A 24,085-nucleotide genomic window follows, 5' to 3' on the forward strand; every position below is an offset into this window, starting at 1 on the left:
TTAGGTGTATAAGACACACCGACATTTCTACCCTCTTTTGGGTGGGAAAATGTGTGTCTAATACTCTGAAAAATACGGTAAACTATTTCAACCGTGTCATTTTAACATAATACTTTAATAAGGGTATTTGAGTGAAAAAAGCATTGTACAGTGGTCCCCCGATTATCGCGAGGGTTCCGTTCCAGGACCCCTCGCGATGATCGGTTTTTCGCGAAGTAGCGGTGCGGAAGTAAAAACACAGATGGTGTTTTTACTTCCGCCGCAGCAGCGAGGAGCCGAAGATTGGGGTTTCCCCGCCGCCCACGCAAACTCCTCGCTGCTGCCGCGCCCGCCGCTTGTCTGCCGCCTGCCTGCCCGCACGCCCGCCCTTCGCCCGCCCACGCCGTTCACTCGCGCCGCTTCCCAGCTGAGTCCTGAAGCGAACTTCCGGAAGTTCGCCTTTGACGTTTGGCTTCGGGACTCAGTTGGGAAGCCGCGCGGCAGTCCCGAAGCCAAACGCGGAAGTTCGCCTTTGACGTTTGGCTTCGGGACTCAGTTGGGAAGCCGCGCGGCTGTTTTAAAATGTCGCCGCCGGCATGGGGGGCTTCCTAGCAGCCCCCCAAACCCGGGTTGGGGGTCCGGGGGGTGCTGGCAAGCCCCCCATGCCGGCGGCGACGTTTTAAAACAGCCGCGCGGCTTCCCAACTGAGTCCTGAAGCCAAACGCGGAAGTTTGCCTTTGACGTTTGGCTTCGGGACTCAGTTGGGAAGCCGCGCGGCTGTTTTAAAACGTCGCCGCCGGCATGGGGGGCTTCCTAGCAGCCCCCCAAACCCGGGTTGGGGATCCGTGGGGTGCTGGCAAGCCCCCATGCTGGAGGCGACGTTTTAAAACAGCCGCGCGGCTTCCCAACTGAGTCCTGAAGCCAAACGTCAAAGGCGAACTTCCGCGTTTGGCTTCGGGACTCAGTTGGGAAGCCGCGCGGCTGTTTTAAAACGTCGCCGCCGGCATGGGGGGCTTGCCAGCACCCCCCCGAACCCGGGTGGCCGGGCGAGCAGCGAGCGAACGGCAGGTGGCCGGGCGAAGGGTGGGCGAGCGGCGGGCGAGCGGGTGCTGGGGGGGGCTTCTCGCCCTCCCGCCAGCAAGAGGGGGAAGACCCAGGGAAGCCGCCCAGCAGCTGATCTGCCCGGCGCCATCTACGCATGCGTGGCCATAGAAAAAAGGGCACGCATGCACAGATGGGTGTTTTTACTTCCGGGTTGAAAAATCGCAATATAGCGTTTTGCAATGATTGAGATCGCGAAACACGGGGGACCACTGTATACATAAACAAATGACATTTTTACATACTACATAACACATTCTTTAGACTTTTCTGCCACTGATAATTGGTAAAGGTATACTGTATTTTTCCGTAAGACACCACCACCCTCTCCTGAAAGTGGATGGAAATGTCTGTGTGTCAATGTGGGTTCTTTGATGAATACCAGGCAGGCTGCAGTGCTGAACCCCATCTCTTCTGTCTTTGTCGTTGCCCACCTTTTCTATCTCTTTTTCACACTGCAGGAGTCAATAGGCAGAGCTGGCAAATGAGAGGACACCTATCTGTGGTCCTCTTTGGCTCCCCCTTATATGTTTTTTTCTTGTTTTCCTCTAAATCTAGGTGCATCTTATGGTCAGGCGTGTCTTATAGTGTGAAAAATATGTGAAAAATATAGTAAATTTCTTAAGAGCATGTGTAATGTATCCAAAATGGGCAGGCATTATATCTAACTGCATACTACCTAAAACAAATCCATTAAGTCAATAGTCTTTTTAAATTCCTAAATTAGTAACTCCTAGGAAATACATGAATGGATTTCCACTAAATTGTGAGATGTGAGTCAAGAATTATAGTTCAAGTGGCTTTGGAACAATCAGCAAAAAGACAATATCAATACACAATATCAATGTTTGACATTGGATCTTAGGACATCATAGGGTCTACAACATTTATTTTAAAATCAAATATTAAATAAATGTAATTATAATTTGGAAATGATGCTACATATTATTATTGATATTATCTGAAGCTAAAAGTACAAAAAATTTTCTAGCATTTCATAGTAATACAAATACCAAATTTAGAAATGAAACTTACTGGATCTCCAAGTTTATCCAAATTGTCCAGAAAATATTTTATAGATTCTCCCTAAAGTGAAGGATAAATACAATTATTAATTATGCTCTGAAATAGACTTTTAAGGAACAATTTAATATAAAGTAAGGTTTTGTGCATGAAAGTTCCAAGTTAAATACTCATCTGTAACATATACTGATAATTTCAGTGTTTGACACACTACAGCCATTGAGTTGATGAATAATGCAACTAAGTATATTTATTTTGAATTATTTTTTACAAGCATTTATCCTTAATAATTGGGCTGTGGATAATGTGTACTGGACCAGAATATATAAATTACCACCAGTTTATAAATCCTGTTCAAAGAAAGGTAAATAAGGAAAATTACTTAATGGGGGGAGGGGGAAGATTTCTACATAACTGCTCGCAGAGGTTCCCCAAAACATTTTGCTTTCTGAACAAATTACAAAATGGTTCCTTCTACTCATTCACTCTGCAACATTTATGTTTAAAATCTAATTTAGCCTTTGTAAGAGGTTAGTATGGTACCTTTGACTTCCAGAAAACAACAGAATTGCTTCCATTGTACAGGTCATTGTGCACCATCTAGTGAGATCTCTTTTTCCATATTATGCTCTTAGCATATGATATTTTAACATAAATGCTGCTGTTGGTCTATGACTGCCAAAACCAGGAATCTAGTAGTATCTCCTCTCACTAATGAAGATTATTGAAAGTAATAACTTATTTGATGAGATGTAGAGTGGTTAGATTGGTGTAAGATGTAAATTGAGTGAGGTGGGTGGGAGAAAGGAAGAGACAAGTTGGTTATGCAGATACAAGTTACCTGTGAGACAGATTACAAGTATCTTATAAATTAATAAACTACATAATTTTTTTAAAAAACTGTTTTTGAAACTTTCTAAGATTGCCTGAAACTTTTTAATATATTGATTTTAACAATTTGTCACTTGATTGGTATGTCCCACTTTTCTACAAAGGTCACTTTTAGATCTGCTATGGAGTGATGAAATGATGAGGGGATTATCTCCATGTTTAATATTAGCATAGATCTAAAAATGCTTATACATTTTAATGGATAGCATAGGTAGAAACCTGATAAGGTACATGTTGTCATTTTAACGGGTCCGATGCTTGGTGACTTTATATAAGATAATTTGTATACAATTAAAATTAAAAATCCTATCTTAATACATGGAAGGGCAATTTCATATACAGTGGTCCCTCGATCATCGCGAGGGTTCCGTTCCCAAGCGATGATCGATTTTTCGCGAAGTAGCGGTGCGGAAGTAAAAACACCATCTGCGCGTGCGCAGATGGTGTTTTTACTTCCACTGCCGCCCGCCCTTCGCCCGCCCACCCCGTTGCTCGCGCCTGGGGTGCGCGCGCGCTTGGGGACACCCTAGCTCCGCTTCCCAGCTGGGAAGCGGAGGTGGGGTGTCCCCAAGCGCGCGTGCTTTCCCCAGCAACGCGCGCGCGCGTGGGGACACCCTAGCTCCGCTTCCCAGCTGGGAAGCAGAGGTGGGGTGTCCCCAAGCGCGCGCGCTTTCCCCAGCAACGTGCGCGCGGTGGGGACACCCTAGCTCCGCTTCCCAGCTGGGAAGCAGAGCTAGGGTGTCCCCAAGCGCGCGCGCTTTCCCCAGCAACGCGCGCGCGCGTGGGGACAACCTAGCTCCGCTTCCCAGCTGGGAAGCGGAGTTGGGGTGTCCCCAAGCTCGCGCGCGCCGCCCGCCCGCCCACGCTGTTGCCGGCTCCGCTTCCCAGCTGGGAAGTGGAGCTGGGGTTTCCGCGCGCGTGCCGCCCGCCAGCCCACGCCGCCGCTGGGGTCTTACCGGGGCAAGAGGGGGAAGACCCAGGGAAGCCTCTGCCCGGCGGGGAAACTCCACCATCTACGCATGCGTGGAAGGGCACGCATGCGCAGATGGTGGAGTTTACTTCCGGGTTGAAAACTAGCGATATAGCCCTTTCGCGATGCTCGAGGACGCGAAACTCGAGGGTTCACTGTATTAGCAAGATGGGAGACAGACAAATTTAAACCCTTCTCAAACATAGCAGCTTGGTTAACTGGGCCAATCAGTATCTTTGACCGAATCTATCTTATAAAGTTTTAAATGCGGAAATACTGGATGGAGTAATTCTATGTATGCTGCCCCTATTTTTTTTAATTAATTATTTATTTGATTTGATTTGTATGCCGCCCCTCTCCATAGACTCGGGGCGGCTAACAACAGTGGTAAAAACAACATGTGACAATCCAATACTAAAACAGCTAAAAACCCTTATTTAAGAACCAATCATACATACAAGCATACCATACATAAATTGTAGAAGCCTAGGGGGAAAGAATATCTCAGTTCCCCCATGCCTGACGACAGAGGTGGGTTTTAAGGAGCTTACGAAAGGCAAGCAGGGTGGGGGCTATTCTAATCTCTGGGGGGAGTTGGTTCCAGAGGCCTGGGGCCGCCACAGAGAAGGCTCTTCCCCTGGGTCCCGCCAAACTACATTGTTTAGTTGACGGGACCCGGAGAAGGCCCACTCTGTGGGACCTAACTGGTCGCTAAGATTCGTGCGGCAGAAGGCGGTCCTGGAGATAATCTGGTCCGGTGCCATGAAGGGCTTTATAGGTCATAACCAACACTTTGAATTGTGACCGGAAACTTATCGGCAACCAATACAGACTGCGGAGTGTTGGTGTAACATGGGCATATTTAGGGAAGTCCATGATTGCTCTTGCAATTATCATCATCATCATCCAAAATACCGTTTCAAATTCAAAATTCCCATTTCAAATCTAAACAAGTTTTTTATTCTTTCAAAGATTCTCTCATCCTATTATCCTATTTACTCTGTGCGCATCCCCACCCTGCAATCTTCCACATAGATGTATATTAATCAAGAAAGAATCAATCACAACTTTTCTCTTATCATTGAATGGAAACATTGAATGGAGTAGGAAGTGAGAAAATAGCAAAAATTACATGCTTACAGTTGAGAAATATTCATAAACTTTGTTCAGCAACTGTTTGCAAATAAAATGCTTTTCAATCAATTCACCCACAACCAAATTTTGTGCTGGAATGAAAGCAACACTGGCATAGTTGTATCAGATAACTATTTAAATGGGCAGCAAAAACAGTGGTATTCGCAGCATATCTCTCCCCCTCCCCTCTTCATATTTAGAGAATGGATTGTGGATATTAAATGAGATGGCAAACCTTTGGCAATATGCCACAGATGGCATGTGGAGCCATATTTGAGGGCATGTGAGGTGTTGCCCTATATCAGCTCGTGTGCATGTGCCCATTGGCCAGCTGATTTTCAGCCTTCCGGAGGGCAGGAAGAGGCCATTTTTGCCCTCCCCAGGCTTCATAACAAGCCTCCAGAGCCTGCGGATGGTGAAAAACGGACCCTATCAGTCTACTGGACATTTATTCCCAAACTTCTGGTGGCCCGTTGAGCCATTTTTTGCCTTTCCCAGACTTCAGGAAGCTTCCTTGAAGCCTGGGGAGGATGAAAAATGGCCCAACAGGCCTACTGGAAGGCTGTAGACTTTAGTGAGGCCTGCACACATGCGCAGGGAGACATCATGGCAGGGTTGTACACACATGCATAGGGGGAGACCATTGCATTATGGGTGTGGGCAAATGTACTATCACACATGCGCACATCCTTTTGGCACCTGAGCAAAAAATGGTTCACCATCACTAGTACAGAGTGATTGGGACATCAGATACATATCACAGTTTTGGAAACACACACTGGTAAATTTGTCTTATAAAAGGTCCTTCTTCCCCCACACAACCAATTCTCTATAGAATAATAATATGCACTGGTGGTAGAGATGATGGCTGGCTCAGAAAAAAGGCACATTAACCAGTTTGTTGGGTTCATTGTTTCCTGGAACCAGTCTGAACCAAAGAACGAACACAAGGAAGATAATTGCCTTCATGTGATTTATAACTTGCACCAGAAACCACACCCACCATTGAGGAAGACCCTAATGACAGCTTCAGGATAATTCTACATGAGATCTTTTTGAGCCAAACATGTAAGATTCATATACAGATAATGCTCAATTTGTGACTAAAATTAAGCCCAACATTTCTGTTCCTATGCATAACAGGTGTTAAGTGAGTTTTGCCACATTTATGCCCTTTCTTGCTGCAGTTAAGTGAATCACTATAAATGTTAAGTCAATAATGGCTGTTATAAATGAAACTGGCTTAGCCACTGACTGCTTGTCAGAGGATTGCAAAAAATTATCACTTGACCACAGGACACTGCAATTGTCATAAATATGAACCAGTTGTCAATTCTCATGATGGATGCTGCAACAGTATTAGTGTGAAAACCTGTCAGAAGTCATTGCTTTCAGTGAATGGTTACTAAACAAATTACTGCAAGTTGAAGACTACCAGTAGTATTATCTGCCCCCTTCAAGGGCCAGTAGAGACATGACAAAAGAACTGCTTATTGAAATTATTGAATCAATTATTTATTAATTAATTAAAACCAATTGCCACAGTAGTGGGTAAAGCAGCAATCAGTGGGCAAAAGTCAAGGTGGGTAAAATACATTAGAAGTAATGTGTAGTATTTTAAATGAGTTTTGAACAGTCATTCAGCAAGGTAGAGAATACAGAGTCTTGGTGGATTCAGACATAAACGAGATAAAACAGTGCTTCACACTGAGGTGACTGATCCTTTGCTTACAAAGCAGGTGAAGTGAGGGAACCATGACTTAAATAGTTAACAAATGGCTGTTAGAACAGTGAAGCCTCAACCACACTAAACTAAAAGTGATGCCCTCTAAAAGGGGCCTGGCTTACAAATGTTTGATGAACAGTTTACATTTTGCAAATTATCATATACTGCTATATGCTCTTCAATTGCTGCCAATCTGCCTTCCATTGAGGACCTGTATACTGCACGAGTCAAAAAGAGGGCGGGTAAAATATTTACTGACCCCTCACATCCTGGACACAAATTGTTTCAACTCCTACCCTCAAAACGTCGCTGCAGAGCACTGCGCACCAAGACAACTAGACACAAGAACAGTTTTTCCCCGAACGCCATTACTCTACTAAACAAATAATTCCCTCAACACTGTCAGACTTTCTACTAAATCTGCACTTCTATTCTACTAGTTTTTCTCATCATTCCTATCACCCATTTCCTCCCATGTTGACTGTATGACTATAACTTGTTGCGTATATCCTAAGATTTTTATTAATATTGCTTCTTCATTGCTTATTTGACCCCTATGACAATCATTAAGTGTTGTACCACATGATTATTGACAAATGTATATTTTATGTTATGTACGTTGAGAGCATATGCACCAAGACAAATTCCTTGTGTGTCCAATCACACTTGGTCAATAAAATTCTATTCTATTCTATTCTAATCTGGAAATGGCCATCAACAGAATTGGGTAGATGTGTACCATGAATTTTAAATCACTGCTGAAATTAATACTCTTGCTGCTTGCCAGTCACAGTCCAACCACTCCTGTTTCTGTGTCTGCATGCTCAATTCATAATGGGTTGGGTTTTGAATTGTTTCCCCTGTTTCTTTTAAAGTTTTATTTGTAATCCTGCAAACCACTAAAGTCTCAAGACTTACCAATGTGTTTTTTTTGTCATTGGTCTTTTTATTGATACACTCTAGTACATGATTCATTACCATTAGCCCAGAAGCAGAACTCACAATGTTTGGAAGAACTTGAGCTCCATATAAAGAAGTTCTATTAACTCTTTCAGTTCATATACTTAAGAATCAACTTAATGAATACAGGTACTATTATATATTATATTATAATATATTACTTTTATTATATACTGTTTTCTACTATTACCAGTGCCAAATGAACCTGCAATAAAAACTTAGAATTTTTTTTTGCAATAAACACAATAACAACTATTTTGTTAAATTAAAATTACTTATCACCAGTTTTTATGCATCACAGCCAACATTGTTGGATATATAAGGTATACTTTCTGAGACATATTATGTAAGGGCTGAGTGAAATATAATGCCTTGCACAAAACTTGCACAGAGAGCAGTAATGATGCAGTAGCAGCCCTGAGATATTCTTAAGATCTGTTATTTTCACTAGAGTTAGTAGGATGTTGCTGAGTACGAAGATGGTATTGCTATTGTTTGGAAACTTGTCAGAGTGATTCCATTTTTGACTGATAAAGGAGTCCCACAAACTTAAATTCATTACTGAAACCATTAGATGGGGGGGTTGAAGGCACTGCTTTTCATTTAACATTGGTATATCCCGCATTTGCTTTGGAGTAGGTGAATGGGGGAGGGGGTGAGAGATGAGGAAGGGAAGGGCTTGGGAACTGACCAGAGAGGAACACTTCAACTTCCCAGGACTTTGTGTCTGACCTCAAGATGCCCATCCTTGAAAAAATAAACGAGAGACACGGTGAAACCAACAACAAGGAATATATAAGATGGTTTAACACAATTTATCACTAATTAAATATCATTACAGTGCTTATGTTAACCAGGTATTCAATACAAAAGTATCTTTTGCATCTAATTTGCTGTTTCATCATTTCTAAAACAATTTGGCTTTTCACTTTTCCTTCTACTATTTCAATGCTTTCTCTTTTCTCCCTCCCTTCAGATGCTTTCTTTCTCACAAAACTATGCTCCATACATCCGATTAAACAAATTGTGCCACAAAACTTTATGCAACAAGTTTATTTATAGCTCTTTAAGAAGCTAAAAGAATATTTATAAGTTATGCCTTCATGAAAAAGCTCAGCGCAAAGTTACCCAAAAAATCTTAAGCATCCACAGAAGCAGTACATTATTGTACTGGAAGATAAGAAACTGAAAAGGCATGACCACGACAACTCAAGTTCTCAAAGAATGCATATATTTACTTTCAGTTTATTAAAATGGATCAGTAATCTTGAGTTAAATATAAATTATCAGATTTTAATTAAAATGAGGACAAGTTTTTAATTCAGCAGTTAAGAGTCATAGGAACAAACAATTCTGTATTTGATGCAATAGCTGGGATTTAGGGAAAAACCTGATACTATGAGTAGTGACATACAGCCCACTATTGGAAGAGTACTTGTTTTAATCTGTTACAACAGGAAAGCCTACAATAGGTTGGTTGCCTGGACCTGTCATCAATGCAATCGGACACAAGATTTTTAAAACCATCAAGCATCCAATTTAGAACATTCTATAGTTCAAAAGATTCAAAAGATATTTTCCTATAAACTTTTGGAAAGGGTATACTTTCTCTGCATGAAATATGTATGCAGCAGAAATAACATTCATATAAGTGGCAATTTGCCAAGAAAACTATAAATGCAATCATGCTGTTGACCCTTCACAATTCTAATCTTACATTTACACGGAAAAGCCAATATTGATAGTTTCCAATCATCCAAATAGATACTGTATTTTTCAGAGTATAGGACGCAACCTTTTATCCCCCAAGAGGGTGAAAACTTGGGTGTATCTTATACACCAAACGTAGCTCCACCCAGCCACCCCTACCCTTTGGCCTCTGCCTCCCAGCAATTCACCTTGCAGCAAACAGAACAGCCTGTAAAGCCAAGCAATTCGTTGTCACTTTCCCAACTCTTAGCTGATTTGGCTGGCCATGTGATAAACTAAAAGCGTAAGAAGGCAATTAATTAATGGCTGGACAATTAATTTTTTTTATTTTCTGCTGAACTGGATGCAAGGAAGTAAATCAATAACTAAATGTCTGTAGAATGTTCAAATTATTAGACTAATTTTTTAGACTGCTTTATTATTGTTCTAGACAACAAAATGAAGAAGCTTTTTAAAATAAATGTTTGAAGAGGCCCAGTGCTATTATATCTTCTTTTAAATAGCAGAGAATAATTATACTTCCAGAAATCCACACCAATTTTAACAGTATAAGTATAGTCTGAAATGCAAGTGTCCTGTTTTAGTATTAAAATAAAGCAGCTGAGTTTGACTTAGCCATGTTTGGAGTAGATCTATTTGGGAGGAGTTAGTGTGACATTTAAGAAACCTTTCCGGCATTAATATACTGCCATAATGTACATTTCTCCAATTCTTTGCTATTTCTATGGGTCAGGCACACACGCACAGAAATACACAGCAAACAGTGTATATTTATTTATTTATTTGAGTTGGAATGGACCTTGTAGGTCATCATCTGCTGTTTGCTGGGAGGCAAATTGCTAGGAGGCAGAGGCAGAATTTTTTTCCTTGTTCTCCCCCAAAACTAAGATGCATCTTACACTCTGAAAAATACAGTACTTTAATGCAGTCTGGAAGATGCAGGAGGAAAGTTATTTCAGGTCCTCTATCTCTTGACAGGTAGTCTTTGACTTACAACTATTTAATGACTATTCAAAGTTACAATACCACTGACAAAGGGATTTACAACTGGTCCTTGCACAACAGCCACAGCATTCCAACAATCATTATTAACATTTGGGTGACCATGAGTTCTAGCCAACGTCTGAAAAACCTTGCCAAGAAAGCTACAGAGACTTGTTCAGGCAGTCTCTGAGAATCAGATACAATTAAATGAAAGAAGAAAAACAAAGGAAAAATATATTTTACAACAGGAATATATGTAACTTTTCGGTCATTAGTATATTTTGATTTTCAATATGTTACAGCACTTTAGCCATAGTGATAGTAATAACAATAGCACTTAGACTTATATACTACTTCATAGTGCTTTACAGCCTTCTCTAAGCAGTTTACAGAGTCAGCATATTGGCCCCAACTATCTAAGTCCTCATTTTACTGACCTCTGAAAGATGGAAGGCTGAGTGAACCTTGAGCCAGTCGCTGGCAGTTAGCAGAATTAGCCTTCAATATTGCATTCTAACCACTGCCACCATGGCTCCTTAATAAAATGTCTATTAAGAGGTCTTGGTCAATCACAGAATACACATCTGTCAGAAAGCAAAACTTGTAACCAGGGTGCTATGTATTAGGCATCTGTAAATCTTACTTACATAATACCTGCCCTGCCCCACCTGCTCATAGCACCTGCCCACCTGTCTTGAGTAGAGCTCACCCACAGCATTGCCTACCTATCCATAACTCTTACCCGCCTGGGACTACCACCTCTTCCTGTCATGGTCACCTAAGATTCTTGCTTAAATACCTGTCCAGTCCTGTAGTTATTATGGCAACTAGAACTTCCATTGCTAGCTAATGTAATCTACTAGCCTTGCATTCTACAACTGCATTGATTTGCAATGGAAATTTCAATAACTGAAGAACTATCTGTAATTACAATTTAGGATGTCTGAATTACTATCTTAAATTATTTGATTTTTTAAAAAATCTGAAATTGGACATACTATTAGATAAAAGAAGCTGCTGCAGATTGCATCATGTTTATTGTGCCATCCTGTCTCCCTTACAAAGCGACTCTGAGCAATGAAGGTTTTGGTCTTCACTTGAGTACTTAGTGCTGGAGTTTAATATGATAATGACAAGATGAGTTAAACTGAACAGAAATACCCCCAAAAAATAATTTCAGATAGTCCTCGACTTACAACAATTCATTTAGTGATCATTCAACATTGAAAAGTTACTTATGACTGTTTTTCACACTTATGACCATTGCAGCATCCCTTCCCCATAGTCAGGTGGTCAAAATTTAGAAGCTTGGCAATGACTCATATTTATGACGGTTGCAGAGTCCCAGGGTCTTGTGATCAACTTTCTGACAAGCAAAATCAATGGGGAAGCCAGATTCACTGAACAACCAGGTTACTAACTTAACAACTGTAATGATTCAGTCATAAAATGGGGAACACTCGCTTAACACATGTTTCACTTAGAACATAAATTTTGAGCTCAATTGTGATAGTAACTTGAGGAATACCTGCAGTGGTGTATGTGCATCTTTATCTCTACCTATAGCTAACAGGTTAATTAAAAAAACTTCACAAGAAAACCAAAAAGTAATTTAAAAAGAAAAAGAACCATTGAGTTTCTAATTTCCCCCATTTTATATGTCTGCTAATTTACAATATTGTAGACATTAAGTCCCCTTAACCGAACTGTAAATAATTATATTTGCCATGCTGCATGATATATTGTATGTATGGGAACCTTTCCTATTTAAATTTGCTGAAGTTTCTAGTTTACACAGAGAGAGAACATACACAGAAAATAAATTTAAAAAGAATGGTTCCAATGCATACATCATGTACCCTCCACATAGCTACTTAAAAAAAAAATACAATGGCCTGACTCCCTCTGAAGCCCCTGAAACTGCTAAATAAAGGCTGATCTTACTGGCTACCAAGTAAAAGAGATATACAGTGGGATCTCTACTTAAGAACTTAATTCGTTCCGTGACCAGGTTATTAAGTAGAAGCAATTTTTCCCATAGGAATCAATGTAAAAGCAAATAATGCGTGCAAACCCATTAGGAAAGAAAGAAAAGCTTGGAATTTGGGTGGGAGGAGGAGGAGGAAGAAGAGGAGGAGGAGGAGAGTCTCTGCCGAAGGAAGACAGTGAGGCGAATCAAAAAAATCCAAAACTTTTAAGGCTTAAAAAAAAAAAAAGAGGTGGCGAGGAAGAGCATGCACCTCCAATACACCCGGCGAGAGGCTGTCCCGCATACACTGCCTCCCATACACTGGCTGCTGCTGCTGCTAGCTGCTTCCTCTTCCTTCCCATGCTGAAGGGCTATCCTCTCCTCTCGCTTGCTCGCTCGTATTATAGCCGGCGCATTTCCTTTGCTATGGTGACTTCTCGGCTGCCCAGGGCGAAGGGAGCGTTTCTTCTCTCTGGGCACTGACAGAGGTTTATTCCCTGTCCAAGAGCCCAGAGAAAGGAAAATGCTTCGTTCGCTCTGGATTGCCAAAGCCTCCTTAAGCGCCACCAAAAGGCTCCTCTGGCAACCCAGATGGCTAGGATTAAAGGGAAATGGCAGGAAACTGGCTGGACTTTCGTGCCGCTCTCAAATTTCCTGGAAAATGTTTCTGGGCTCGGGTTCCTAAGTAGAGGCAAAAAAATCTTGAACACCCGGTTCTTCTCTAGAAAAGTTCTTAAGTAGAGGTACCACTGTACTAGAAGAAGTCATGAAGATAAGTGCCCTGTTCTCAAAAAAAACACCCAAGGTATGCTCCCAATTGTAGTGCAACACATTGTTGTGTGCAGCCATCAACATGAAAAACTGGCAGTAGTGGAAAAAACAGAAGAAATAAAGAAAAGACATAACACCAATGCAAAGTGGCTACAGGATATGAGAAAAGGCAACAGCAATCTTCCAGAACAGGAGCCAGTCACCATTACAGTACTAAACATCTAACAATGGGTAAAGATCATGAAGAGTTGTACACCTGCTGGCTAAAGAAACTGCCTAGTAGCATCAGTGAACCAGCTGCAAGCAGTAGTCTCCAATCCAGACTGGCCAATACAAAGATGAGGGTGTTTTTACCCTGCTTCAGCTCCAGGGAAGCCTTTGAAACACAAGCCTACAGGGCCCACCAGAAGTTGGAAAAATAATGGAGAATAACAAGGCTAGGATCCTGTGTGACTTCCAGCATCATACAGGCAGATAGATACTGGCCAACCAACAGTTTTCATGGCAGGAGACAAGGACCAAAAGACAGCAATGATGATATATAGTGGTGCCAAGTAAAGCAACATCGGAAAGGAATATGAAAAGCTGGATAAGTACCAGGACCTAAAGTAGGAACTGGAGAGGATGTGAATTAGAATTTAAATTTAAAATGAACGGCCGGTGGTCTCAGGCAGGGGCTGGGCCAAGGCTCTTGTGCTTTGGTGCTTCTACCTCGGGAGCCTAGATATGAAGATGGTATTGGAGGAGGATGAAAACAAGTTGAAGGCAATTTAGATCACTGTCACAATGTAAAGTGAAATTCTGATCCTGTCAATTGATAGTAAATGGAGCTATCGTGCATGACACTGAACACACGTCCTGCCAGGTGCAAGGACTGAGTCAAAAGTGGGCCACGGAGACAGAAGCAGAATTGACTTTAAAACAGACTCATTCCCTCACTGATTGACAAAGTCAACCCATCATGGAATGATAGCTCCACCTACTATGGGAAAAGATACAATTCCCTGAATATTTGATTGGGGACTTGGAAGATACAGTGGTCCCTCGATCATCGCGAGGGTTCCGTTCCAGGACCCCTCGCGATGATCGATTTGTCGCGAAGTAGCGGTGCGGAAGTAAAAACACCATCTGCGCATGCGCAGATGGTTTTTTTATTTCCACCGCAGCAGCGAGGAGCCGAAGATTGGGTTTCCCCGCCGCCTCGCTGCTGCTGCTTGTCCGCGCGCGTGCCGCCCGCCCCCCCCCCCGCGCTGTTGCTGGGGCCGCTTCTCAGCTGAGAAGCGGCCCTGGGGTTTCCCCCCCCGCGCGCGCGTGCCGCCCACCCCCCGCGCTGTTGCTGGGGCCGCTTCTCAGCTGAGAAGCGGCCCTGGGGTTTCCCCCCGCGCGCGCGTGCCGCCCACCCCCCGCGCTGTTGCTGGGGCCGCTTCTCAGCTGAGAAGCGGCCCTGGGGTTTCCCCCCCGCGCGCGCGTGCCGCCCACCCCCCGCGCTGTTGCTGGGGCCGCTTCTCAGCTGAGAAGCGGCCCTGGGGTTTCCCCCCCGCGCGCGCGTGCCGCCCACCCCCCGCGCTGTTGCTGGGGCCGCTTCTCAGCTGAGAAGCTGCCCTGGGGTTCCCCCCCCCCCGCGCGCGTGCCGCCCACCCCCCGCGCTGTTGCTGGGGCCGCTTCTCAGCTGAGAAGCGGCCCTGGGGTTTCCCCCCCGCGCGCGCGTGCCGCCCACCCCCCGCGCTGTTGCTGGGGCCGCTTCTCAGCTGAGAAGCGGCCCTGGGGTTTCCCCCCCGCGCGCGCGTGCCGCCCACCCCCCGCGCTGTTGCTGGGGCCGCTTCTCAGCTGAGAAGCGGCCCTGGGGTTTCCCCCCCGCGCGCGCGTGCCGCCCACCCCCCGCGCTGTTGCTGGGGCCGCTTCTCAGCTGAGAAGCGGCCCTGGGGTTTCCCCCCCGCGCGCGCGCGTGCCGCCCACCCCCCGCGCTGTTGCTGGGGCCGCTTCTCAGCTGAGAAGCTGCCCTGGGGTTCCCCCCCCCCGCGCGCGTGCCGCCCACCCCCCGCGCTGTTGCTGGGGCCGCTTCTCAGCTGAGAAGCTGCCCTGGGGTTTTCCCCCCCCGCGCGCGTGCCGCCCACCCCCCGCGCTGTTGCTGGGGCCGCTTCTCAGCTGAGAAGCGGCCCTGGGGTTTCCCCCCCACGCGCGCGTGCCGCCCACCCCCCGCGCTGTTGCTGGGGCCGCTTCTCAGCTGAGAAGCGGCCCTGGGGTTTCCCCCCCGCGCGCACGTGCCGCCCACCCCCCGCGCTGTTGCTGGGGCCGCTTCTCAGCTGAGAAGCAGCCCTGGGGTTTCCCCGCGCGCGCGCGTGCCGCCCGCCCCCCCACGCTGTTGCTGGGGCCGCTTCTCAGCTGAGAAGCAGCCCTGGGGTTTCCCCGCGCCCGCGCGCGCCGCCCGCCCCCCCACGCTGTTGCTGGGGCCGCTTCTCAGCTGAGAAGCAGCCCTGGGGTTTCCCCGCGCGCGCGCGCGCCGCCCGCCCCCCCACGCTGTTGCTGGGGCCGCTTTTCAGCTGAGAAGCAGCCCTGGGGTTTCCCCGCGCGCGCGCGTGCCGCCCGCCCCCCCACGCTGTTGCTGGGGCCGCTTCTCAGCTGAGAAGCAGCCCTGGGGTTTCCCCGCGCGCGCGCGTGCCGCCCGCCCCCCCACGCTGTTGCTGGGGCCGCTTCTCAGCTGAGAAGCAGCCCTGGGGTTTCCCCGCGCGCGCGCGTGCCGCCCGCCCCCCCACGCTGTTGCTGGGGCCGCTTCTCAGCTGAGAAGCAGCCCTGGGGTTTCCCCGCGCGCGCGCGTGCCGCCCGCCCCCCCACGCTGTTGCTGGGGCCGCTTCTCAGCTGAGAAGCAGCCCTGGGGTTTCCCCCCGCGCGCGCGTGCCGCCCGCCCCCCGCGCTGTTGCTGGGGCCGCTTCTCAGCTGAGAAGCGGCCCTGGGGTTTCCCCGCGCGTGTGCCGCCCACCCGCCCACGCCATTGCTCGCGCCTTACCGGGGCAAGAGGGGGAAGACCCAGGGAAGCCTCTGCCCGGCGGGGAAACTCCACCATCTACGCATGCGTGGAAGGGCACGCATGCACAGATGGTGGAGTTTACTTCCGGGTTGAAAACTCGCGATATAGCGTTTCGCGAAGATCGAGATCGCGAAACTCGAGGGACCACTGTATACAGTTTAAAAAAATCTCAAACTGTCTGTGTCTCCCTAAATCTGGGTGGTTCTACTGGAGGTGTTCAAGGGTTCTGCATAGACTCTTAACTGTTCTTATCACTTTGCTCTTGTGGACAGAGAGCTCTGATGATGTTCCTGGGATCTGTCAGAGTCATTCCAACCTTAGAATTACAAGCCTGATTCTAAGTGCTTTATTTTTTTCTGCATTGTACTACATGACACCTTTTGAATACTTTGGGGTATTGCTGTTTTTCATGGCATTTCCAACCCTTATTACTGTATCAAGCTTAGATAATATTAATAAAATTGTGTAGGATTTGTAGAACATTTTGTATCAATTTTCTTTTTAAATTATAACTTGATGTACATTTTTTAGATTTGATCCATAATTCTTCCCATTGTCATATTGTAACTATTTCTTTAAAATTTACATTCATTTTATCATACAGTTTTTATATGTTCTGTTTATCATATGTAACTAAAATTCACATGTGTGCCCAACACATTATTTAGATTTGATCAGCTAATTTTGTCTTTTTTCTTAGTACAGTATCTCTTGTTCTGATCAAATTGTTGAATAAAACATGCACAAATAAACTGCTATTTGTATTTCTGTGTTGTGTAAGCCAATCAGCATTATGTTCTCTATCTAATTCTAGTTCTGAAACTTGTTTGGATTTTAGTACATTTAAGTCTGTAAAGCAGTCTTCCTTGTATCTTTGGAACATTAAAATAGGCCTTTACTAAATTCTCTTGGCTGGTCTTTTGCCAATGTTTCTGAATAATCATGGGGCATCTGTTCTTTTGTTGAATTCATCAGTGCTATCCAGAGCCAAGTTCAGTTACAGGTCCCAATTCCCCACCACCACTTTTCCAGTTGAGAAATTTGAGTAAACTACAGATGCTCACTGTTACGCAAACTAATTCATATTCAGCAAGTATGTTATTTTGCAAACAAGCTGTATAATGAATGTGCTTTTCGTTGCAACTGCAAATGAAGAAAGTTGAACCAAATATTTTAGTTCAGTTATCCAAATGCTGGTTCTTTGATACAGTGATAAAGGAGTTAATATTTATTTAATATCACAATGCATTCTATTATTATTATTATTATTATTATTATTATTATTATTATTATTATCACCATCATCATCATCAACTATGAAATGATGTAGCTAGATTTATTAGATGATATTTTTAAGATGTATTTCAAGTCATTAAATTTTATTGAAGTATAGAATTATACAGAAATAGATAGAAATATTTAATCATTGGATTACTGAAATTATTGTGATAATGACAATTAATTGATAAACATTTGAATATTAATTGATTATGATTTGGAATGAAATATGATTATAATAAAAGATGATTATTTATCGAAGATTTAAAATAATGGTTTGGTTAATTTTTATATTGTTTTCATATTCCTATAATAATAGAGTTTGGTTTTTCTTTTTGTTTATTTTGTTCATTCTTTTTTCTCTTTTTCTTTTCTTTTTTCTTCCTCTTTCTTTTTTGAATTATAATTTCCTTTCTTTGCTACTGTTTGTAGTGGATAAAGTTTTCTTTCTTGTAAGGGTTTTGAGAAAATACATAAAATGTAGGAGTAGGCACTATGGCGTATTTGAAGTATTAAAGGAGAAAGATATTAATTTTAAAAGGTTTTAAAGGAAATTAAGCTAGAATCCAATTAGAAGAAAATTAGATACCTAGATGACAAAATCAGAGGTCAAGGTTGGGGGGGGGAGAAGAAAATTAGATATCTAGATGACAAAATTAGAGGTCAAAGTTTGGGGGGTTGGATTACCGGAAGTAATTAATTTGGAACTAATATTTTTGGGGGAGAGATTAATTAATAAATAAGTACTAATTAGATACTATTTTATTATAATGTGAAAATATTTCCAAATGTATTGAAAAAGTTTGTATGGAGAATTTTTTAAAAAAATTCCTCCCCCCCCCCCCAATGAATCATGCCCTTCATCCTCGCAATGACATTGATAGACTATGCCTACAAAAGGCAAATAAGTAGGCTTAGAATTTTGCAAGTACATCACATGGTTGAAGAAGAACAAAGGGTTTTGGAAAGAATATCTGAAGGACAATGAAAAAGATGCAGTGAATTTAGTATACAAGGAAGGCTTACTGACTACTGGAGAGACCAAACTGGCTTACAAGAAAGACAAATGAAAAACAAAATTAAAGCAAAAAAAGACAAATCATTACATGTCCAGCACATTTAAAAAAAGAAAAAAGTGGGGAAACTAGACATTAAGACCTGGCAATGGCTCAGACCAAGAAAGTTGAAGACCAGGGGACCTTTTGGCTGGAGAAGACCAAGCCTTAAGAAGAAATGCATACAAAGCCAGAATGGAGAAGATTGCAACAGACAATGAGTATTGCCTATGGAAAAAAGCCGAAAAAAATGTAAGTTGCTGCAAAGGATCTCTGCCCTTTGGAATAATTCTACCCCAGGCTTAAAGTAAACTCCAAACCTGCACACTTTTAGGTGTTAGGTATGTCCTATCTCTTTACCCAGGCTTTGGGGTTAGAATGAATTGGTTTTAATGGGTAAAATGTAGAGGCTTTCGGTTCTGTCTGTCATTTTATTGCATACTATATTTTAACGAGCTATACTATTTTATATTAATTCATTATAGTTTTGTCTTTTTGTCTTTGTAAATGCATGTCTAAATAAAGTAAGATCTTGTAAGAGCAGAACATTCAACTCACATCAGTAACCCATTACAGAAAAGCTACTGTACTTCATTAAACCAACACTATGGGAAAATGTATTTTGGATGGTTTTTTCCCCTCTGCATCTTATTACCTTTGGACTAGGGAAGAAGTACCCTTGACCTTCAGAATGGAGTGGTAAGATTTTTTTAAAAATATATGAAGATAATTGTTAGAGGAAGTTAGAAATAACTATAGCAGAACATTAGGAAAATATCTGTATTGTATTGTATTCTAGGCTGCCCATTTCCTTCAGAAAGGGACTTTGTACAATGTACAGTACAATGCGATATCAGCATACATCAGCAATGTACAGTACAATATCAGCATATACAGTACAAGGTATATAAAATTAAAGTTAAACACTGAAAAGTTGAAGCATGTATTCACAACCAGCGAACTAATGTGCTGAAGCTGACCAGGCTAAGGACCAAGGCAGAATTCCCCCGCTTGCTTTCCTCCCCCCAAACTAAGGTGCATCTTATACAGTGGAACCCCGACGTACGAAATTAATTGGTTCCGGAAGGAGGCTCGCACGTCGAAAAGCTCGTATGCCGAAACATTGTTTCCCATAGGAAACAATGTAAAAGCGATTAATGCGTGCAAGCCCGAGGGCTGAGGGGAAAAGACGTCGGCTGAAGCGGGGAAGTTCGCCAGGAGTCAGCAAAGAAGCCGCGCGTGTGTTTTAAAACATCGGAGCCGGCATGGGGAGGCTTTCAATCAGCCCCCGAGCCCCCAACCCGGACTCGGGGGCTGATTGAAAGCCTCCCCATGCCGGCTCCGATGTTTTAAAACACACGCGCGGCTTCTTTGCTGACTCCTGGCGAACTTCCCCGCTTTAGGAGTCAGCGGAAAAGCCGCGCATGTGTTCTAAAAGATCGGAGCCAGCCTGGGGAAGCTTTCCATGCTGGCTCCGATCTTTCAAAACCGGCGCGTGGCTTCTTTGCTGCTCCTAAAGCGGGGACGGCCCTCCCCACCCCCAAGCAGAAGCCAAGCGAATGCTTACCAAGTGGGATACTAGGAGCAGAGAGGAGCCGGGCGCTTCCTTGCCTTCCTTCCTTCGCCGAAAGAGTCAGGGAGGCGTGGCTCGTATCCCGGATGTGAGCTCGGGAGGCGAACGGAAATGACGCTCCCTCCCAAGCTCTTATCTCGAGTTGCTCGCAAGTAGAGCTGCTCGTATGTTGAGGTTCCACTGTACTGTGCTGAGTCTTATACTCCGAAAAATACGGTATATTATTCTACTTCAGTAGGAATGCAACTAAATAATTAGCAAATGGTCATGCTATTTTTGCTTACGTTGTATATTTCCTCTTTTAACATTTCCTGTGTTTGCGTGACATTCTGAAAAGAAACTGAGCATTTGCAAAAAAAAGAAAGAAAGAAAGAAAAATTTGAACTAGAATTGAAATGATTGTTCTTAGCTAATTTGTGAAGATAAGAATCAATGTGGTTTAGTCCAGTGGCAAATCTGGTGACAAGCTGTTTCAAACTAGTATCATCTAAAAGGCTGGGAAAAGATTATCTCAGCCAAAAATTGTCAACCTTTGAAATTATTCTGATATAGTCCTGTTGCATCTTTTTCTTCTTTTTCCCATGTCCTATATTAGTGATAGCGAACCTATGGCACAGGTGCCACAGGAGGCACGCGGAGCCATATGTCCTGACATGCGAGCCGCTGCCCTAGCTCAGCTCCTACGCACACATGTGTGCCATTCAGCTGATTTTTGGCTCACACAGAGGCTCTGGGAGGGTGTTTTTGGCTTTCAGAGAGCCTCTGGGGGGATGGAGGACGTTTTTACCCTCCACTGGCTTCAGGGAAGCCTTTGGAGCCTGGGGAGGGTGAAACACAAGCCTACAGGGCCCACCAGAAGTTGGGAAACAGGCCATTTCCAGCCTCCAGTCTACTGTATCTGGTGGGAAGGCAGTGGGAGAAACATGGTATCCCCTGCAAATAGCTTGGTCCATGCCAAGTACAACTTTATAGGTGACACCTGCACAAGACGTCTACTGGGAGGCAATGCAGCTTATGGAATAGAAGTGTACATGAATGTAACAAGAAACATCCCAAATTGTTCATGCCACTACATTCTGGGCCACCCGCAACTTCTACATGTTCTTCAACATAGCTCTATCTAGAGAAGTGTTCCCTAATCTTTATGGCTTAATGGCCCGGACGGGTGGAGGGGTGGAGAGGAAGTGGCTTGTATGATTGGACCCTTGTAGATTTGCATGGTCCAGGTCCAAATCAGCCACAGCCTGGTAGTGGGACACAGCTCGGAGGTTGGGGACCCCTGATCCACAGCATGTTATAGTGATCCAAATGGTAATTAACTAAGGCATAAATTATCTTAGGATCTAGAGATTCTCTCTTCCTATCAAGAACTTCCCTCTCCTCATGGAACATCCCTACTGTGCCACTGAGATGAGGGATCCTCTTATTCTGATTTTCACAAACCACAGTTGATAAGTGACAAGGAAATATAAAACTGACAAATATTGTCTTTGTGTTTGGTGAGCCCAGTACAATTTAAGGAACGCAATTATTGGGCAGGAAGGAAGATGACTGGATTAAAAAGTGAACTGAAGTAGCTTAAAATTTGATCTACATTACCACATTTACACTAGTAGTAATATAGTATCGAATACTGTATAGATAAAGGGCATGGTGGCTCAGTGGCTAAGATGATGAGCTTGTTGATTAGAAGGTTGGCAGTTCAGCGGTTAGAAACCCTAGCGCCACTAATAGGGTGAGCTCCCATTACTTGTCTCAGCTTCTGCAACCTAGCAGTTTGAAAGCACGTAAAAATACTAGTAGAAAAATAGGGACCACTTTGGTGGAAAAGTAAAAGCGCTATGTGCGCCTTCGGCATTGAGTCATGCTGATCACACGACCATGAAGACATCTTCGGACAGCACTGGCTCTTCGGCATTGAAATGGAGTTGAGCACCAAATGACTAGCACACATATGCAAGGAAACCTTTACCTTACTGTATATTTTTAAAGCTCTTATTTCAGATATGTCCATGCTAAAAGCATCTATATGAATATATATTGTTTTAACTTTTCTTACTGAAAAGAATGTACATGTATACACTATTCAAAATCATTTGTAATTACTACCACGTACAAACCTAATTTATTTATTGTATGTTTATGTATATGCATGTCTGTTTGTGTGTATACAGTGATCCCTCGAGTTTCGCGTCCTCGAGCATCGCGAAAGGGCTATATCGCGAGTTTTCAACCCGGAAGTAAACTCCACCATCTGCGCATGCGTGCCTTTTTTCTATGGCCACGCATGCGTAGATGGTGGAGTTTCCCGCCGGGCAGATAAGCTGCTGGGCGGCTTCCCTGGGTCTTCCCCCTCTTGCCCCGGTAAGACCCCAGCGGCGGCGCGAGCAACGGCGTGGGCGGGCGGGCGGCACGCGCGGGGACACCCCAGCTCCGCTTCCCAACTGGGAAGCGGCCCCAGCAACGCGCGCGCGCTTGGGGACATCCCAGCTCCGCTTCCCAGCTGGGAAGCGGCCCCAGCAACAGCGTGGGCGGGCGGGCGGCACGCGCGCGGGGAAACCCCAGGCGCGAGCAACGGGGTGGGCGGGCGAAGGGCGGGCGGCGGTGGAAGTAAAAACACCATCTGCGCATGCGCAGATGGTGTTTTTACTTCCGCACCGCTACTTCGCGAAAAATCGATCATCGCTTGGGGTCCTGGAACGGAACCCTCGCGATGATCGAGGGACCACTGTACATACATACTAAAACAACTGGATTAAAAAAAGGCAACTGCTTAAAATATAACTGATCAGCAGGTACATTTTAAGTAGTTGCTTTTTTTTAATCCAGTTGTTTGCCGCAGGTTAAAGGCAATTTAAGTATTTCACCTTCTAAAATACGAACAACTGAATATGTAGAATAACAACACTTTCTGTTACTGTGTCATTCAGTTCTTATTACTGATGTTTGTCAGAGACAGGAAGTAAAAGGGAAGGGAAAGACTATGATGCAAGAAGTTAGTGCAAAGAAGCAATTCATACTTCCAAACGTGGCTGAAAGTCACATGTGCTTTTCTGTGCTCAGAGTACTAAATTTCTATGCAGGAAGAGGCGGTGAAGGATGTGCAAAGATGAATCTCTTTCCTCTGCTTCCTCTAATATGCTGAGAAAAGCTGTATTCAAAATACACTATGAGTAGCTAGTATCTTTGCCTTCAGACCAAACAGTATCCAAGCTGAAATGTAGAAAGCAACTCTCTAGTCTAAACCCATATACAGTGAACCCTCGATCATCGCGAGGGTTCCGTTCCAGGACCCCAAGCGATGATCGATTTTTCGCGAAGTAGCGGTGCGGAAGTAAAAACACCATCTGCGCATGTGCAGATGGTGTTTTTACTTCCACCGCCGCAGCGCGTTGCTGGGGCCGCTCCCCAGCTGGGGAGCGGATCTGGGGTTTCCCCAAGCGCGCGCGAGTTGCTGGGGCCGCTTCCCAGCTGGGGAGCGGATCTGGGGTTTCCCCAAGCGCGCGCGCGTTGCCGGCTCCGCTTCCCAGCTGGGAAGCGAAGCTAGGCTGCCCCAAGCTCGCGCGCGTTGCTGGGGCTGCTCCCCAGCTGGGGAGCGGATCTGGGGTTTCCCCAAGCGCGCGCGCGTTGCTGGGGCTGCTCCCCAGCTGGGGAGCGGATCTGGGGTTTCCCCAAGCGCGCGCGAGTTGCTGGGGCCGCTTCCCAGCTGGGGAGCGGATCTGGGGTTTCCCCAAGCGCGCGCGCGTTGCCGGCTCCGCTTCCCAGCTGGGAAGCGAAGCTAGGCTGCCCCAAGCTCGCGCGCGTTGCTGGGGCTGCTCCCCAGCTGGGGAGCGGATCTGGGGTTTCCCCAAGCGCGCGCGCGTTGCTGGGGCTGCTCCCCAGCTGGGGAGCGGATCTGGGGTTTCCCCAAGCGCGCGCGCGTTGCCGGCTCCGCTT

At 44.8% G+C, this 24,085-nt stretch overlaps 1 protein-coding gene across 2 annotated transcripts in view; it reads right to left on the reverse strand.

Moving 5' to 3' along the window:
- Positions 1 to 24,085, reverse strand: part of GNA13 (G protein subunit alpha 13) — a 41,473-nt gene that overhangs the window by 5,660 nt on the left and 11,728 nt on the right. For both annotated transcript variants that reach the window (XM_070740325.1, XM_070740326.1), the window contains one exon: positions 2,116 to 2,166. In XM_070740325.1, coding sequence (XP_070596426.1) covers positions 2,116 to 2,166 — 51 coding nt within the window. The remainder of the gene's footprint in view (positions 1 to 2,115; positions 2,167 to 24,085) is intronic.

Source organism: Erythrolamprus reginae, chromosome 2 (assembly GCF_031021105.1).
Source record: "Erythrolamprus reginae isolate rEryReg1 chromosome 2, rEryReg1.hap1, whole genome shotgun sequence".
Lineage (NCBI taxonomy): Eukaryota > Metazoa > Chordata > Lepidosauria > Squamata > Dipsadidae > Erythrolamprus > Erythrolamprus reginae.